Genomic DNA, 18948 nt, shown 5'->3' on the forward strand with positions numbered 1-18948 from the left:
GAGTTTGAGCTCTTGTGTCACCTCAGGCAGGGGCCGCCTCCCCAGAACCCATAGGGACCCAGAGTGGTGGGCTGGGCCCAGGAGCCTGGGAGCCTCCAAGGAGTCTGGGTCCCCAAAAGTGATATGGGGAGGGGAGCATGGGTTCCTAAGGGAAGACAGCTCTGGGGGTCCTGTGCTCAGGCCAAGGAGAAGACCAGGGGCCCCACTCTCACACACCCACTGCTGCCCTGGCAAGCCCAGGCCCGGGGGGTCACCAGCCCCAATCACTCAGTCCAGGGCTTGGCTGGAGGGGCTCTCTGCCCTGCAGGCTGACCCATGGCCACCTCAGGGCAGAGAGTCGGAGACCACAGTCCAGCAAGACTGACCCCTGAAGCCCCCAGTGTTGGTACAGGCAAGTGAGGAGCCTGGGAGTGCATCAGCCTCTGTGTGGGGTCAGGGTGGCCTCCCCAGAGTGGGGTCACCCACAGGACACTCAAAAGTAAGGAGCAGTTTAAAGGGTGTGTTAGTCTCCGAGGGCCGCCGTAACAAATGACCACAAACTGGGGGCTTGAAAACAACAGAAGTGTATTCTCTCACAGTCCAGGAGGCCAGAAGTCAGAAGTCAAGGTGGGGGTTGGGGGGCACTCCCTCCAGAGTCTCTAGGGGAGGGTCCTTCCTGCCTCCTCCGGCCTCTGGTGGGCTTGTGACCACACCACCCCAGTCTCTGCCCCCATCTTCACGTGGCTTCTCCCGGGTCTCCTCTCTCTGGCTCCCTCTTGTGAGGACGCTGGTCACTGGATTTAGGGCCCCCCAGATAATCCAGGAGGATCCTTAATCACATCTGCAAATACCCTTTTTCCAAGTAAGGTCGCATCTGCTGGCTCTGGGGCTTCAGACATGGACTCATTTGGGGGCCACCGTCCAGTCCTGCAACAAGCAAGTTAAGGCACCCTAAGCAGAGACACCCTTGAGACCCACACAAGACTCTGGAGGGCAACAAGGCCACAGGACTGGAAGGCAGACACCACATGAAAGGCTGTGGTAAAGGGAGATGAAATAGAGCAGGTAACGCTTAGGAAACACAAAATCCGCTACAGGGTCAGGTCCTGGGGTTCTGGCATGGATTTGGGCTTCTTCAGAAGGCTCAGGGATGATCAGGTGGGGACTATGCACAAGATGCAGGATGCCCCTGCTCCAGCCACAGCCCCACCCCCCACCTCCACCGACGGCCCCCTGCCCAGCTCCCCATGGAGCCTGGCCTCCTGCCCAGCTCCCCATCTACCTGCTTCCCTCTGGGCCACTGGGTTGCTGTTGCCCAGAGACAGTTGCCAGGCCACCACTGTTGTTTCCCCTGGCAGAGGGCTCACACCACCTTGCTGGGCAGGTAGGAGGGACAGGCGGGCCACCAGCGCGAGTCCTCGCTGGGTGTGAGGGCCATGGCCGCTGTCCTGTGCCCCCCTCCCCACCTGGACACCAGGGCCCCTGTGGGTTCTGTCAGGACTCTGCCCAGGAGCAGAAGGGAGACAAAGGAGGGTCAGGAGAGGGGCACCCTGGCTGAGATGAGCCCCCTCTGCGGAGGGTCCACACCCCCAGCGCCACAGCGTGAGGGTCATAGACCCCCAGGCCAGGCCGAGAGGGGTGTGCCTTCTGGGGGTGGCCGCTCCTCAGGAAGAGCCCATTTGCCCAGGACGAGGTCTGTCTCCCCGGACCCATCGCCCGAAGGGCATCGTCCCAGACAGCCCGCCCCCTGCCAGGAGCCCCCAGCCCATCCAACAATGTCAGCACCTCCTTAGCATGAGGACAAAAGTGTGTTTTGGGAGAAGACGCATATGGCGGGACACTGACGTCTCCTCCTTTTCTTGGACATTTTCTTCAGGTTCACCAGGGTCTTCCTTTCATCATCCTGGGGTGCCGTTTCCTGCCGGTCTTTTTACCTGACCAGGTAAAAAGTTTATTTCAAAATTTACTCTGAAGTCGAGCTTTCCCCTGCTTCCGCGGCCCTTATGGAATGTGTGGTGGCCCTCCTTCATGGCCGGGGCTCCCAGCCGGCGACCCTTGTGGTAAACGCGTGCCGTGAACATCTTTGAGCATAAAGCTTTGTCTCTGTATTTAGAATTACGTCCTTCAGAGAAACTCTGAAAAGTGCAAGCACTAGAGCCGAAGGCTCGCAGAGCCCAGAGGCCTGACACCTATGCCACATCCCCACCCGTTACCCTCCTGCCAGCCACCGCCATTCACCACCTGCGTGCATACCCAGGCTCCTTTTTTTTTTTTTCTCTTGATCTTTGTTAACTTGAATGACAAGAAACGGTAACTCATGCCTTATTTAATTCTCTTTGTGAAAGTAATAAATACAGGTTTTCCCACTATCAGTAGGGCACTCCTATGAAGGCTTTCATAAGCTGAGATGGCATAAAGCAAAGAGCCAATTTCCATTAATTTATATGAAAAAAAAAAACACCTTAGCATTCCCAGACCCCAAAATAACCTTCCTTAGGCTTTTCTGAGATGTTAGGATACATCTTGCTAACAGATGCTCAACCTAAATCGAGATAAAGCGCAGATGCCCACAGACACAGGTCAGGGCTCTGGGGCTGGATGCTGGGTGCGGAGGTGGTCCCCAGGAAGGGGCTGGGCAGCCCCACCCAGCTGCTTGCCGCCTCTGCAAGGGCTCACTGCAAAACAGCTAAGCGCCATTTTCCCTTTTTGCCTTTTTTCATAAAAGCAAACATCCTCTTCAGACTTTTCAGTTAGCAAAAGCAGGTACCAATGCAGGTCTTTCTTCAAAGTAAAGCCGGGATGAAGTGGGTGCCCGCAGAGTTAGGAAAGCCGGCGGGAGGCGTCAGCTCCGGCTCTCGGTCCTGCGGTCCTGCGGAGCACCCCGCACGCCGCTGTGCTTACATACCCGTGCACTTCGGGCGCTGGAGGACGGGGGCCCCGTCTCTTGCACACCACCCCCGGCACCACACACAGTCCACTCCCTCTGGAGCTGACCATCGCCCTGTTCTGTGCTTGTTTCTCTGCCGTTCCCCAGTCGCGCCCAAATGCCACCGCGCCCTCCTCAGCACTGCCACTACGAGCCCACACTGACGTGTGTCCCATGTGTCAGAAGCCCTCTGTCCTCCCGGCGGCCCCAGCCCAGCCCACGTTACAGGCGAAGAAAGGGAGGCACAGATGGATTAGCTGGACTGCCCAGGAATTTCCCCAGGTGCTCTGGATGCCCCCCTCGGCCCCTCTGCCAGTCCAGCGCCAGGTCCCCCGCAGATGCCAGCTTAACTCAATTTCCTTCCCACTGCCGTCTTTGTGTTCTTCCTGCGCCATCTCCTTGAACTTCCAACACTTCTACTGCATTTTTAATTTCCACCAGCCCTTTCGTATTCTGTGTCCCTTTGTTCTGACCGCAGCCAACCCTGCAGCCAACCCTCTCTCTTGGGAGCGGCCAGGCTCCTATTCACAGCCCAGCCCCTTCCAGGGCTTGGCTTCCTTGGATTCTGTGTCATTCCTCCCTCCCCCTCCCCCACTCCCTGCACATGTGTGTGACTGTGTCCATGTCTCTGCGGATCTGTGTGGGTGGAGCTCTCACACCTGGGGGCAGGGGGCCCTCGGGGCCACTCAAGAGTCCTGAGGGATGGTACTGAACATTTGTATCTTGGTGGGGGGTCTATACCCCCAGCAGGACTCTGGGACTGGCTGCTGGGTTCTGGGAGCCTAGTGGGAGGGGACCGGGGTCTTCCAGCCCAGGCACGCACATGCATGCACTCTCCCTGTTTTCAGCAGGCTTGTATCCCCACAGCCATGCCGGGCCGGGCCCAGCCCCCACACTCAGCCTCCTCCAAGGAACCCTCCCATTCCGGGTGGGCCAGGGCTTGGGCAAGGGACTCTGGGTGGTCCACACTCAGCCCACCCTCAGCCCAACCCCAGCTACCAGCCCAGCTCCCATAATCATGTTGACAGCTATTCAGAGTTTATTCCTTTTTTGTCCTAAGTGGGGACTAAAGCATTTCTTGGGTGACCAGCTGGTTTGCTTGCAAAGTGACTGTCCTCTCTGGAGAGTGATCTGCTGGCACCTGGTTTGTCCTTTCTCTGTCCTGCCAACTCCACAGTGTGCTGGCCTCTCCACCGCTTATCTTTTTTTAATCCTTTAGAAAGTCCTCACCTCCCAAGCAGCCCCCTAATTGGGAAGGACCCATCAAAGAATGGCTAAAATCCCTGAAATATTCCCAAGTTGGCCACATGGGAAAGGGTGCTCAAAAGGAGACATGGTCCTCGGGGCAGGGCCCGGAGCCAGCGAGGATGCTGCCGGACACCTTACTGCCAAGCCCCATGTCGCAGTGCCACCCTCAACTCGGGGAGGCACCCGCTTGGGGCCAGGGTGCCCCTCCAGGTCCCAGAGACCTGACAGCGGCCCTCCTTACAGCCAGCACCATCGAGGCCAAGCATGGCAATGCCAGACAGACGGCCCCCGCAGGGAAAGCCTCGTCTGCGATAGACAGGATGCGCAGATGGCCTCGCCTGCACAGGGCACCAGGCCCTACGGTCACCAGAGACAGAAGCCAGCCGCAAGCAGAAGCCCAAGTCCAGGATCCCAGGCGGCACCCCTCCCCAGCGCTAGGACCATGGGCTGCCCAAAGATCCCATAGAGGGGTGGGGGTGGTGTCTTCCCAGAGGTGCCCCCGCCCTCGCGTTCCCGCGCCTGCAGCCCGAAGCCGCGCCCACTTCATCCACCGTCGGGGACCACACACTCGGACCCATGTCAGTGGGAAGAGAGGCAAGCGGTCCAGGATTGCAGGGGTCCGGTGGAGCCACACCTGGGTGCCAGGTGAATGCAGCCCTGGGACTGGCTCCACCCCCACCCCAGGCCAGTGCCTCCCTGGGGCAGGCGTCCCATCCCCGAGGAAGGCATTCCCATGGGCGGACCACACATGGCCATTCTCTAGGAGAGGGGCCAGGAGAAGGCCATGCACTGGGTGCACGGTTTGGGCCAGATGAGCAGGGCAGAGGACAGCAGAGCCGGGGCCTGAAGAGGCACAGAGAGGGGACACAGCGGCACTCCGCAGTCTGGGCGTGCCACCCTGACTGTGGGCACTGCCCCTGCTGGCCCCAGAACCCAGCCCCTGTCCAGGACAGGCCTGGATCCATCTCCCCTGCTTGACGTGGGTCACCCATGACATCATGATAGACATTGTGACCCCTACTCTCCTGGGCACATCCCTGCACTTGTCTCCCCCCCAGCTCCAGCCTCACGCCCTATAGCCCTCCTCTGCACGGAGCCCCTGCCCTCTAGGTAAGCAGGGACCTTGCCCACTCTGAGTCTGGCCCTAAATGGTGATGACTCTCCCCTCTTGCCCAAGACAGGTTCAGGCCCACGGGTCAGGACTCAGCCTGGGCTGAGACGGGCCCAGATGGCTGGGGGGGCCGCCCAGGGGCTGCCAGAAATGGGCAGGACGGCCAGAGTCAGGACGCACACCTCCCCCAGCCCCCACCTCAAACCCCACCCTGTTCACAGGCTGGGCCCATGAGAGACCAATGGGGAGCAACCAAGAGGAGCAGGTCCTGCACTCGCTACGCCAGCTGGGACCGGATGCAGGTGGGCTTGGGGCAGGGCCTGGGGACAGGAAAGCCTCCAGCCGGGCCAGAGCCTCTGACCCCCCACCCGCCCACAGACCTCCTGGACGACACTGGTATTGCCAGGCCTCGGGCCGCTCTCCTGGAGAGGCACCTGCCGGAGGGGGAGAAACAGCCCCACAGCATCGGGCAGGGGCCCTACTTCTACGTCGGAGGCACCAATGGGGCCTCCATGTGAGTGGGGGGCCTCAGGCTCGGCCCTGCTGCCTGTGGCCTCTGCATCCCCTCCCCCCCCCCCGTGCCTACCCGCTCCCCGGTCTCCAAGGGCCCCAGGGTCACCACTGCCCCTGTGCCCCTGCAGAATCAGCTCCTACTGCAGGGGCAAGGGTTGGCAGCGCGTCCAAGACAGCCGGCGTGAGGACTGTAAGCTGAAGTGGTGTGAGCTCAAGTGCAGAGACAACTACTACCGCTTCCGGGAAGGTAGCAGGGGAGGGGCCAGGGGCTCTGGCCTGCAGCCTGCAAGAGCCTCCTGGTCCAGAGCCAGGGGCCGAGTGGTGCCACTGCCCTCCATTCTGGAGGGCGGGGGCCAAGGCGGGAGGCTGCGGCGGCCTGGGCAGCCCAGGCCCCGCAGCACCACATGCCAGCCAGGACTCTGCCCCTGCCAGGTGAGCAGCTGTTGTACCAGATTCCCAACAACAAGCTCCTCACCACCAAGATCGGGCTGCTCAGTGCCCTGAGGGAGTACTCAAGGGTCGTGAACAAGATCCACAAGACATCACCCTGTGCCCAGGCCAAGTAAGCCTGCCCCCCACCCACCCCAGGCCCCCACCACCAACTCACCGCACAGCTGCGTGTCCTCCAGAGCAACAGGACACCGTCCACACACCCCACCCCCCATCCCACGAACCCCCTCACTGCTCTCTTCTAGGTCCCACTCCCACCCATCCATCGCGTCCATCCCTGGTCCTGACCACCCTCCCTGGCATCCATCCACTCACCATTCTGTCTGTTCGCCTCCATCCATGCATCCTCAAACACCTGCCAACCAACCCATCCGCCTACCCCCACGGACCCCCCAGTGATCTATACATACATCCACTGTGGTCCACCGCCCACACCCATTCCCCAGACCCTCCCACACCACTCCGCTTCTGCTCCCCTTGCCCCACCCACCGCACAGCTGTGCCTGAGCCACTCTGCGTATTCATCCAACCATCTACTCATCTGCCTGTCCATCCAACCAATGTTCACCATCTGTCTCCCCCCACCCACCCCCATCCACCCCCAACCAGGCAGGCAGCACACCCCCTCACCTGGCCATCCATGACATCACCTTTACATCTACATGTCCAGCTGTCCACCTCCACCCTACACATTTCAATAACTCTAACCCACTCCCTCCAAGCATCTATCTAACCACTGGACCACCTGCCCATCCACCTACTTCCATCCAAAATCCATTTATCCAACCACCCACCTATCCAAACCCCCCCTATTCACTTCTCCAAACACCCATCCATCCATTCTCCACCCACTACTGGGTGGCCACTCAGGCCAGGCCCTCCCTCTGGGGTACAGATCTAGAAAGGACACAGCATCTGCTCTTGAGGAGCTCACATGGACCAGCCCAGGATGCCCCAGGCCACAGAGGTAGATGCATTCAGCCCAGCTGGAAAGATCCATTGTGCCCTAAATTGAAGGATGGCCTGGTGGTCGATGAAAAGGGGTTAAAGGGCACCCCCAGGCCAGGGGAAGAGGTTTGGACTAGGCCGGGGTGTTCAGGGACCCATGCAGACCACTCACTGCATGCTGGACACTGTCCTGGCCTGGGGACACAGCTCTGAACTGTCCGCTCACAGTGCCTGAGCCGGTGTGGGCTGGAGTGCAGTGGGGAGGTGGGAGAGGGGCCAGGGTGTGGGTGAGGCAGCCTGCAGCCTGTAGAGAAGCCAGGTGAGCAAGGACCCAGAAAAGAGTGCTCCTGGCAAGGGAACAGAACGTGCAGAAGAACAGCTGGGGTTGGGGGACAGAGGCAACCAGCTTTCCAGTGGACACTGTGCTCCAGCTGCCCCCGGGTCAGTCCCCTAGAAAGGCTGGCTGGCCTAGCCTGGGGGGAGGGGACAGCCCTCCCTGTGTCTTCTCCACCTCCCTCCGCCCCCAGGGTCCTGAAAATGGAAGAATTTTTCCCAGAGACCTACCGTCTGGATATCAGGGACGAGAGAGAGGCGTTCTTCACTCTCTTTGATGGTGAGAGGCCACTGGACGCCAGGCCCGCTCTGGGGAGACGGGTTCAGGGACAGACCAAGGACGGGGCACGATTAGGGCGGGGCCGGGCTCTGCGACGTCAAGGGAGGGCGTGGTCATGCAGGGGACCGGTGGAGCCCGGCGGGCGGTAGGTGGAGGGCCAAGGCTGGGCCTTGTAGAGGCGGATCCTGGCAGGGGGCGGGACCACGGCCGGGAGGACCGTTGGGCCCTGGGCGTGGTCACTCCGGGGCGTGGCCGGGCCATGACTGGGCGTGGTCCGAGCGGGGCGGGACCAGCCAAGAAGCTCCGGTGGCTCTTCCTACAGAAAATCAGATATGGATCTGCAAGCCCACTGCCTCCAACCAGGGCAAAGGCATCTTTCTGCTGAGGAACCAGGAGGAAGTCGCCGCCCTACGAGTCAAGACCCAGAGCATCGAGGACGATCCCATCTACCGCAAGATGCCGTTCAGGGCGCCTCAGGCGCGGGTCGTGCAGAGGTGTTGGGCATGGGCACGGGGCGTCGTTCATGGTGGGGCTGACCGTGGGCCCCGCTGGTTCCCGGGAGAGCTGGTAGGGGTCACAGGGCCCATAGAGGAGTGCTTGGTCGTGGAAAGCTGTGGTGCCCTCAGCTGGGCCCCTGCGTACCCGGCAGAGGTGGGGGTGTCACAACTTGTCAGGGTTGCAGAGGAGGTGCCCCGCCCCCCCACACGCACACAGGCTCCTGGCCATGAGGTAGGGCCAGGGAAGCCTTGGTCAGCTTGTTCCCCAGCCTGGGCCCTGCCCCTCTGTCCTGTCCTGCAGGAAGGCCAGCCTCTCTGCCAGCCCCGGCCTTCAGGCCTGAAGCCAGAGCTAACCACCCCTCCCTTGCTCCCTCTGCCTCTGGACAGGGTCCAGACCCTCAAGCTCCCACGGGGAGGTGGAGGAGAGCAATCTGGTCTCCAGTAGGTCCCTCTGACCTCCCCACGTGCCAGGGTGACTTCTGCCACAGCTGCTGTCTGCGGCCCCGCCCCTCCCTTCGGCCCTCTGGGTCTTTAGACCTACAGCTCCTTCCACCTGGGATGTCCCCTCCTGGCCGTCCACCCTAAGGCCCAGTGTCCGCCCGCCCTCCTCCAGGAAGTCTTCCCTGCCCACAGGGGCCCAATCTGCTCCCACCCTCAGGGATCCTAGTGAAAACTGCCCCTTGGGGGGGCACCCCAGACATGTGCAGTGGGCTGAGATTTAGGGGCCAGGCCCTCCTTCCCAATTCCCTGAACTGTTCAGGCTCAGAAATGTCCTTTCAGAAGAGAGAGCCCACAGGTCCCTGGGACAAGTGGTGCTGAGGACCTGGTCTGGGCCCAGGTGGGGGCCAGGGGACACAGACTACGCTGGCCACGTGCTCAGCCCCCATGTGCCCCCAGGTACATCCAGAACCCCCTGCTACTGGATGGGAAGAAGTTTGATGTGCGCTCCTACCTGCTCATTGCCTGTGCCATGCCGTACATGGTCTTCTTTGGCCATGGCTATGCCCGCCTCACCCTCAGCCTTTATGACCCCCATTCCAGCGACCTCAGCGGCCACCTGACCAACCAGGTAAGGGTACCCCACAGATGAGGGCCTCTCTGCAGCCTTGGGACGAGATCATTGCTTGGAACACAGAGGGGAGTTAAGCTACAAGCTGAAGCTCAGGCCCAGAGGTGGCCCAGGCCAGGAGGTGGCCCACTCTCTTTGATGGTGAGAGGCCACTGGACGCCAGGCCCGCTCTGGGGAGAGGGGTTCAGGGACAGACCAACGACGGGGCACGATTACGGCGGGGCCGGGCCCTGCGAGGTCAAGGGGGGCCTGGTCATGGAGGGGACCGGTGGAGCCCGGTGGGTGATGGATGGAGGGTCGATGCTGGGCCTTTTGGAGGCGGAGCCTGGTAGGGGGCGAGACCAGGGCCAGGTGGTTAGGTAGGAAATGAGCGGGGAGGGGTCTGTGAGGGCCTCAGTGGAGAGACCCTGTGCGCAGAGGTCTCTGAAAGGGTCTTAATGAGAAGGATCTCTGTGGGGGCTGGCCTTCCATGAGGATCTGTGGGACACTTGATGGTTGAGAGGGTCTCAGCAGACAGGGTCACTGCAGGGCGTCCTGGGATGAGCAGGGCCTCTGCGGACTTGCCGGGTAGCTGGGGTAGTGGCGGCGGGGGGAGTGGGGGCTCTCTGTGGGGGCCCTCAGCAGGGGCAGAGCCTCTGGGTGTTCTGGAGTGGTGGTCTCCAGATGCCGCACTGCCCCCCAGTTCATGCAGAAGAAGAGCCCCCTGTACGTGCTGCTCAAGGAGGACACAGTGTGGAGCATGGACCGCCTCAACCGCCACATCAACGACAAATTTAGGAAGACCAAGGGGCTCCCCAGAGACTGGGTCTTCACCGCCTTCACGGTCCGTGTGCCCCTCCCTAACACCAGCCTGTGGGGAGGGGGCTAAGGGTCAAGACCCTTTATGGTGGGGGGCGGGGGGTGGGTGCTGGGCACGAGGTGCTCCCCCATTCCTGTACTAAAGTGTGTGTCAAGCGTGTGTGCGTGTGAGCGGTGAGTGTGGCAGCTGGCCACTCGGGGGGGGTCTCCAGTTACCCCTCCCTCCCTCCCTCCCCTTCCCTCCCCTCCCCTCCCTCTCTCACTCCCTCTCTCTCCCTCCCTCCTCCCCTCCCTCCCTCCCTCCCCTCCCTCCCCTCCCTCCCTCCCCTCCCTCCCCTCCCTCCCTCTCTCCCTCCTCCCTCTCTCCTTCCCTCCCCTTCCCTCCTCCCCCTCCCCTCCCTCTCCCTCCCTCCCCTCCCCTCCCTCTCTCCCTCCTCCCTCTGTCCTTCCCTCCCCTTCCCTCCTCCCCCCTCCCCTCCCTCTCCCTCCCTCCTCCCTCCCCTTCCCTCCCCCTCCCCTCCCTCTCTCTCCCTCCCTCCCTCCCTCCCCCTCTCCCCTCCCTCCCCTCCCCTCCCTCTCTCCCTCCTCCCTCTCTCCTTCCCTCCCCTTCCCTCCTCCCCCCTCCCCTCCCTCTCCCTCCCTCTCCCTCCTCCCCTCCCTCCCCTTCCTCCCCTTCCCTCCTCCCCCTCTCCCCTCCCTCTCCCTCCCTCCCTCCCTCCCCTCCCCTCCCTCTCTCACTCCCTCTCTCTCCCTCCCTCCCTCCCTCCCTCTCTCCCTTCTTCCCTTTCCCTCTCCCTCCCTCCCTCTCTCATTCTTGATAATTCATATGATACGAAGTTCACCATTTTAAAGTGTACAGTTCAGGGGGTTTTAGTATATTCACAAAGTTGTGCGATGATCACCACCTGGTTCCTCAAACAGAAACAGCCACACCCATCATCAGTCACTCCCCATCACCTCTCCCCGGCTCCTGGTGACCACTCCTGTCCCTACCGATTGCCCTATTCTGGACATTTCATAATAACGGAATCATACCATATGTGGCCTTTCCTGCATGTGGCCATACGTCATTCCTTTCTGTGATTCAATAATGTCTCATTGTAGGGATATACAATTTCTTTGGATAAACATTTGTCACCTGATGGACATGGGTTATTCCCACTTTTTGTCTGTTATGAGTAATGCTGCTGTGAATACTCACATGCAAGTTTTTGCATGAACATATTTTCAGTTCTCTTGGGTATATAGCTAGGAATGCCATTGTGAGGTCATGTGGTAACTTATGTTGAACTTGTTGAGGAACTGCTGAATTGTTTTCCACAGGGGCTGCAATATTCCACATTCTCACCAGCAATGTAGAAGGGTCCAATTTCTCCATATCCTCACAAATACTTGTTATTTTTCTTTCTTTCTTTCCTTTTTTTTTTTTTTGTCACCCAGTGGGCGTGAAGTGGTATCTCATTGTGGTTTTGATTTACATTTCCCTAATGATGAATAATGCTGAGTATCTTCTCACATGCTTATTTATAAGGTCTGTTTAAGAGCTTTTTACATATTCTGTTTAAGAGCTTATAGGTCTGTTTAAGAGCTTTTTACATATTCTGGATACTAGACCCTTATCAAATATGTGATTTGCACATATTTTCCCCCATTCTGTGAGTTGTCCTTTCACTTTTTGATAATGTCCTTTTTCTTGCACAAACATTTTCAATTTTGAGGAAATCCAATTCATCTAATTCATATCTAAGAATCCATTGCCAAATCCAAAGTCATAGAGATTTGTACCTGTGTTTTCTTCTAAGTTTTATCGCTTTAGCTCTTACAGCTAGGTCATTGCTCCATTTTGAGTTAATTTTTGTATATGGTGGGAGGGGTTCAGCTTTATTCTTTTGTGTGTGGATGTCCAGCTTTCCCAGCACCACTTGTCAAAGAGACTGTTCTTGGCACACTGTTGGCAATCAATTGATCGGATATGTCTGGGTTTCTCTAGAATTCCTATCAATTATATTCCACTGATGCGTGTGCCGGTGTACTGTTTTGATAGTTATTGCTTCCTTCATTCTATGAATGTGCTGTATTATTTTGACTGATTTTCATGCATAGAATCGCTCTGCATTTCTGGCATAAGTCACACTCAGACGTGATTTATTAACCTTTAAATATGCTGCTGAAGTTAGTTTGCTAGTACTTCAGTGAGTATTTTTGTGTCTGCACACATAAGCAGTATTGGTCTATAGCACTCTCTTGCATGCTTGGGATGTGTTTCTTTCTCTTCTATTTTTGGAAAGCTTGTGAAGAGTTAGTGTTAATTCTTTAAACGTTTGGAAGAATTCACCAGTGAAGCCACCCGATCCTGGGCTTTTCTTTGTGGAAAGGTTTTTTTATGACTAACTCAACTTTTACTTGTTATAGGTTATTCAGATTTTCTATTTCTTATTGGGTCAAGCTGTTAGTTTGTCCATTTCTTTCAAGTCATCTAATTTGATTGGACTACAACTGTTCATAGTGTTCTATGAATAATTATAATCCTTTTTATGATTTTTTCTCTCTATGTAAGGTCTTTCTTGATTTCTTGAGTCTTCTCTCCATTTTCTTGGTCAATCTAGCTAAGAGTTTGTCCATTTTGTCAATCTTTTCAATGAACCAGCTTTTGGTTTCATTTATTTTCTCTATTGATTTTCTACTCTCTATTCCATTTATAGCCATTATTTTCCTTCCTTCTGCTTGCTTTGGATTTTCTCTTCTTTTTCTAGTTTATTAAGGTTAAAGGCTAGGTTATCCATTTGAGATCTTTCTTCTTGTTTTTTACAGGTGTTTACAGCCATAAATTTCCCCCTAAGCACTGATTTTACTGCGTTGCATAAGATTTTGTGTGTTCTACTTTCATTTCACTTGTTGCTGAAGAGTGTGCTATTTAATTTCCAAAGACTTGTGAATTTTCCAATTTTCCTTCTCTTGTTGATTTTTAATTTCATTCCATTGTGGTCAGAGAACATACTTTGCATGTTTTGAACTCTTTCATAATTACTGAAACTTGCTTTATGTCCTAACATTTTGTCTATCCTGGAGAGTGTCCCACGTGCACCTGAGAGAACTATATATTCTGCTATTGTGGATGTTCTGTGGATGTCTGTTAGATCTACTTGATTTATAGTGTTGTATGAGTCTTCTCTTTCCTTGTTGATCTTTGGTCTAAATATTCTGTCCAACACTGAAAGTGTGATATTGAAGTCTCCAACTATTATTATTGAATTGTCTGTTTTGCCTTTCAATTCTGTTTTTGCTTCATGAATATTGAGGCTCTGTTGTTAGGTGCACGTATGTTTACAATTATTACATCTTCTGGATCTATTATTATACAATGCCCTTTTCTTTCTCTAGTAACAATTTTTGTCTTAAAATCTATTTTCTTATTTTGTCTTAAAATCTATATCAGTATAGCCACTCCAGCTCGCTTTTGATACTGTTTGCATGATATACCTCTTTCCATCCTTTCACTTTCAACTTGTGTCTTTGAATCTAAAGTGAATCTTTTATAGATAGGATATCAAGGGTTCTGTTTTTTTATGCATTCTGCCAATCTCTGTTGTTTAATTGGAAAGTTTAATCCATTTACATTTGATATAATTACTGGAAGGTAGGACTTACCTCTTCTATTTTTCCATTTGTTTTCTACATGTCATATCTTTTTTGCTTCTCAATTCTTTCATTACTCCCTCCTTTTGTACTAAATACATATTTCCTAGTGTACCATATCTAGTGTCATTTCTTTTATTATATGTTTTTGAATTATTTTCTTTGCTGTTGCCCTGAGGATTTCCATTAACCTCTTAATTTATAACAATTTAGTTTGGATTAATACCAAGTTAATTTCAAAAGTATTAAAAAACACACACACAAAAACCCTTGTTCCTATATAGTTCTTTCCCTCCCCTTATGCTGTTGTCACAAATTACATCTCTATACATTGTGTGTCCATCAATATTGATTTATAATTTTTGTTTTATTTAGTTGTTTTTTAAATAAAAGACAAAAAGAAATTACCAAAAAATTCATTTATATGACTTTTAAATTTAAAAGTCATATGAGTGCTCTTTATTTCTTCACATGAATTCAACTTATTGTCTAGTGCCCTTTCATTTCAGCCTGAAGGATCCTAGGGCGGTTCTATTAGTGATAACCCGTGGTTTTTAAAATCTGGGAATGTCTTGATTTCTCCTTCATTTCTGAAGAATAGTTTTGCCAGATATAGAATTCTTGGTTGACAGTGTTTCCTTTCAGCATTTGAATGTCATCCCACTGTCTTCTGGAATCCATGGTTTCTGATGAGAAGTTGGCTGTGAATCCTATCAAGGATCCCTTGTGATTTATCACTTGTCTCTTGATTTCAACATTCTCTCTTTGTGTTTTGAAAGTTTGCTTATGGTATGGTGGATCTCTTTCAGTTTATCCTAATTGGAGCTCACTGATCTTCTTGGGTGTGTAGACTTTTTTTTTTTTTAAATCAAATTTGGCAAGCTTTCTACCATTATTTCTTCAACTATTCTTCCTGCCTCTTACACCCTTCTCCTTCTGGGACTCCCATTATTTATGTTGGTGTGCTTGATGGCGTCTCACATGTCTCTGTAGCTTTGTTTATTTTTCTTCATTCCCCTTTTTCTGTTCCCCAGACTGGATAATCTTAATTGACCTATCTTCAAACAACTGTTAAGCTCCTCTAGTGAATTTTATTTTTTATTTACTATACTTTTCAAATCCAGAATTTCTATGTGGTTTCCTTTTGTAATATCTGTCTCTTCGCTCACTGATATTCTCCATTTGGTAAGATATCATTCTCATATTTTCCTTTAGTTCTTTTCAAGTGATATCTTCTGGGGGGCCAGCAGAGAGATCACAACAAATAGCTGCAATTCTTTGCAAGTTAAGTCCATTCTATCTCCAGTACTGAGGATGTAGATTTTTTTCAAGCCTAGCCCTGAGCTGGGAGGTAGGGATAAAACTAGGGCAAGTTAAAATGCTACAAAGCTTGCTCTTCTTACCAAGATTCAAGATTTTTCTTTCATAAGCACTGCTCAGGTTGCTGAAAGCCTTTGGTTAGTTTCCAGAGTTCTGAAAAAGTTGATTCTGATTATTTTTGCCAGGTTGTGTGTGTGTGTGTGTGTGTGTGTGTGTGTGTGGCTTTTATGGAGTGACTAATTTTCAGGTGTCCTTTCTCTGCCATTTTGCTGAACTCTTGAACCCACTCCAGTGAGGCTTCTTCTGCCACTGAGACACTCATTGAGGTCACCAGTGACCTCCATGTTGCCAAACCCAGGGGTCAGTTCCCAGTCCTCTTTTTCCCTGATCTGTCAGCCAGTTTGGACCAACTGTTCATTCCCTGGTGTCCTTCCCTTATGGCTTCCAGGACCTTGCCCATTCCCTCTTGGCCCCCTGTTCTGGCCCCACATGTCCCAACTACTGCTCTCTGGAAGCCCAGGGCTCTGCTCTTTATCTGCACCCATTGGTAATAAAAGTCTCCTGGCTCCACAATTAAACATCTGGCCCTGACCTCTCTCCTGAACTTGAACCTTATATCCCAGGGCCTATCAACACCCCATCTGCAAGCTCTTAAACATCTCAGACTCCATGGTTCTCCTCCTCTTCTCAGTTGATGGGGGCTTCATCCTTCCAGATTCTCAGACCAAACACTTAAAGATAACTCTTTCCCTAGCTCATAACCCATTCATAAACCAATCAGGTTAGCTCTATCTCAAAATATATTCAGAATCCAGCCCACTACCTCTACCTGCCCAAGCCACCTGAATTATTGCAACAACTTCCTCATAGCCCCTCCATTTCTCTCAGCATACAGCCAGTCGACCCTATTAGGCATGAATTAGTTATACCCCTCCTGTGCTCCACCTTCCAACAGCTCTGATATCAGCATGAAAGGCAAAGTGCTTCCCATGCCCCCATGACATGACTGGCACCACTCTGGACTCATTTCCTGCTGCCCCTCCAGCTTGCTCCAGCCACAGCAGCCTTACTCTATTCCCCCAACACCTTGGACATGCTCGCACTTACAGCTGTGCTGTTCCCCCAAATTCCCCATGCCCTATCCCACAGACCTTCCATTCAGTCTTCAGTCTGCTCACTATTTCCCCAATGAGGCCCAACACCCCATACCCCTCTTTGCAACAACTACCCTAGAACCCTCCAACCCCTAACTCTGCTTCATTTCCTTCATCAGCCCTTATTGCCTGGTATGCTGCCCAAAATATACAGTGATTTACGTGTCACATTTGTTTTCTATCTCTCCTGCTATGAGTGAGATGCTCAAAGTTCTCTTCACTCTTGTACCCCAGTACCTGCCATGAAGGAGAAGTGCCCATGTTTGCTGAAGGAATAAAACAAGAGTGAATGAGTTTCTAGCTGTAAGCCTGTGACTCAGTGTGTAAGTGTGAGCAGGTGTAGCTATGCAGGTGAGGACACAGGTCGGAGCCCAGGTGAGGGAACAGGAGAGAGCAGGTGAGCACACAGGTCGGAGCCCAGGTGAGGGGCGTGGCTGTGGCTGCTCAGGCCTGGGAGGTGTCATCAGGGGGTAACATGCAGTCACCCCCTCCCTGTCCCACTCACAGAAGCAGATGCAGCAAATCATGGCCCACTGCTTCCAGGCTGTCAAGTCCAAGCTCCACTGCAAGCTGGGCTACTTCGACCTCATTGGCTGTGACTTCTTGATTGATGAGAACTTCAAGGTACTGTTGAGGTTTCCTGGGGCAGGTGGGGTTTGGTAGGCAGGTGCAAGGAGACAGGGGCCATGTGTGCATATCCTGACCACTCAGGCAAGCCCATGGGGTGCAGTCTACCGTCAGGCTCCCCCACCCCCTGCCAAGCTCCTGCAGCTGGAGCAGCGCCCCCCAAGGCCAGACCCTCAGAGCTTTAGTCCATTGGGCGAATATGAGGAGTGAGACCACAGAAAAGAAGGGACTGCCCAGGATCACTCGCCTTAATGGAGACCAGGGCCTCAGCCTCCTGTTGGCCGGGTGATGTGTGGGGACCGTGCTAACCAGTGTTGGGCCCAGGTGTGGCTGCTGGAGATGAACTCCAACCCTGCCCTGCACACCAACTGTGAAGTCCTGAAGGAGGTGATTCCAGGCGTGGTCATGGAGACCCTGGGTGAGGCCCTTGTGCAGCCCCCAGAACCCTCAGACCGGCCCCCCACTGCTTGCCCAGCCTGGGATGTGCCACCCCACCCTCTCCCCAAATTCAGACGCCCACAAACTTAGTTCTCCAACATCCAGACGGCCTACGTGGAAACCCCACCCTCTGCTCAGGCCCTGCAGAAGAAAGGTGTCCCTGCTCAACCTCCCCACTGACTTGGTGCGGGCCACACCTCATCCTCACTGAGTCCCGCCCCTCAGCACTCCCTCACCTCCTCCTCTGTCCTCAGAACCTCCACCCCAGCCCTGCAACCACGATGCTGGGGAGGCTGAGTCCCTGCCCCTCCCATGTCCCCCCAACCAATGCCCCCATTCATCCCCTCCCACGCCTCCCCAGACCTGGCAATCGAGACCTTTCAGAAGAGCTTGCGCAACCAGAAGATGCTGCCTCTGCGGTCACAGCGCCGCTTTGTGCTCCTGCACAACGGCGAGACGGACCTGTGGCCGCGCTTTGGGGGCTCCCGCGGCGCCCTCCGCCCGCCGCTGCCCCCGCCCCGGCCTGCGTGCGAGGCCGACTGCTCCGCGCCACCTCCGCTCAGCGCGGCCGACGGTCCGGGCGCGCGCAGGCCCGCGCTACCCCGGAGCCCCGGGGGCGCGCACGGGCGGCCACCCTCGGCGCAGAGGCGGCCCCGACCGCCCGGCCCTGGCCCCGACGGCGCCCAGAGCCGGGAGCCCGGGGCCGAGCGGCCGCGAGCGGGCGCTGGGGAGCCGGCGCGAGAGTCCTCCCCGGGGCTGGGAGAGGAGGAGCGCGAGGAGCGCAAGAACGCGGGTCATCGCGGCTCCTAGCGGGCGGGCCACCAGCGCCCTCTCGGGACCTATAAAGGCTACTTTGTTACAAACGGTCTCTGCTGCGGATCAGGTGGCCCGCAGCCCCTGGATGTCCCAGGCTTCCCCACGCTCGCTCCCCAAGACGCTCCCATGCGGGCTTCCCTGGGCCCAACGCCCTTCCCTCTGCCCCACAAGCCCCTACTCCATTGCCTGGACCAGTCCTTGGCGGCCGGGGTGGGGGGGCTGGGGGAGGGAGCTGGGGAGTCTGTCCTACTAGAAAGGGATGAGCTCCCCACAGCCTCCTACTCTGCCTTCATAGGGCTGCCTCTGTCATGGGGAAGCCCACCAGTTCCTGGGCTCCTGCATATCACCTTGTGTCTCTCATTGACCAGGACCCTCCTGCAGCCCCACAACCCACTCGACCCCTACTGCCTGACTCTCTGATCCCCAGGAAAGGGCCTGGATCCCCATGGAAAGAAAGGAGGACTCGCTCACACTCAACCCTGGCACAGCCCCTTTCTGGGCCTTCAGAACACCTGGGCTCTGCACTCCCCTCTGCTTCCCTGGGGCACCTAACGATCCCACAGGCCCGGCACTGCAGAAGCCCAGAGGACCTAGGCCGTGGGTGAGGGGCACATGGCCATGGCAGGACAGCCCCAAAGGAGGTGCTGAGTCAGCACTGGACCTACCCTGGCCAGCCCGTGCATGGTTTCAGGTGTTCCCATTGCTCGTGGGCCCAGCCCTAAGGACGCGGGGAGATTCAGGGCCTCTGATGTGTCCAGGCCCCCTGCTACCACTAAGTGTCCAGAGCCAGCCATAATCCCCTCTC

General features: G+C 55.2%; 1 protein-coding gene and 1 long non-coding RNA gene across 5 annotated transcripts in view; one reads left to right on the top strand and one right to left on the bottom strand.

Moving 5' to 3' along the window:
- The window catches only part of TTLL10 (tubulin tyrosine ligase like 10), a 57359-nt gene extending 39164 nt beyond the window's left edge, over positions 1-18195 (top strand). The window contains exons 1-13 of one of the 4 annotated variants that reach the window (XM_027583697.2): positions 1969-3187; positions 4397-4798; positions 5486-5566; positions 5643-5778; positions 5906-6024; positions 6210-6339; positions 7703-7788; positions 8111-8282; positions 9183-9354; positions 10037-10177; positions 16770-16886; positions 17214-17307; positions 17689-18195. In XM_027583697.2, coding sequence (XP_027439498.1) covers positions 4474-4798; positions 5486-5566; positions 5643-5778; positions 5906-6024; positions 6210-6339; positions 7703-7788; positions 8111-8282; positions 9183-9354; positions 10037-10177; positions 16770-16886; positions 17214-17307; positions 17689-18137 — 2022 coding nt within the window. In that variant the 5' untranslated portion in view covers positions 1969-3187; positions 4397-4473 and the 3' untranslated portion in view covers positions 18138-18195. Of the gene's footprint in view, positions 1-1967; positions 3188-4396; positions 4799-5186; positions 5264-5485; positions 5567-5642; positions 5779-5905; positions 6025-6209; positions 6340-7702; positions 7789-8110; positions 8283-9182; positions 9355-10036; positions 10178-16496; positions 16742-16769; positions 16887-17213; positions 17308-17688 lie in introns of those variants that run through there. The other 3 variants (XM_027583706.1, XM_027583716.1, XM_027583723.2) reach the window with 3 other exon arrangements.
- Positions 547-7873, bottom strand: LOC113916780. Its single transcript, XR_003518027.1, has 3 exons — positions 7740-7873; positions 1765-1913; positions 547-906 (listed from the first exon to the last, which is right to left on the bottom strand). It is a non-coding gene; the product is annotated as an uncharacterized LOC113916780 (long non-coding RNA).
- Positions 18196-18948: the final 753 nt, after the last annotated feature.

The sequence above is a fragment of the Zalophus californianus genome, chromosome 4 (genome assembly GCF_009762305.2).
Source record: "Zalophus californianus isolate mZalCal1 chromosome 4, mZalCal1.pri.v2, whole genome shotgun sequence".
NCBI lineage: Eukaryota > Metazoa > Chordata > Mammalia > Carnivora > Otariidae > Zalophus > Zalophus californianus.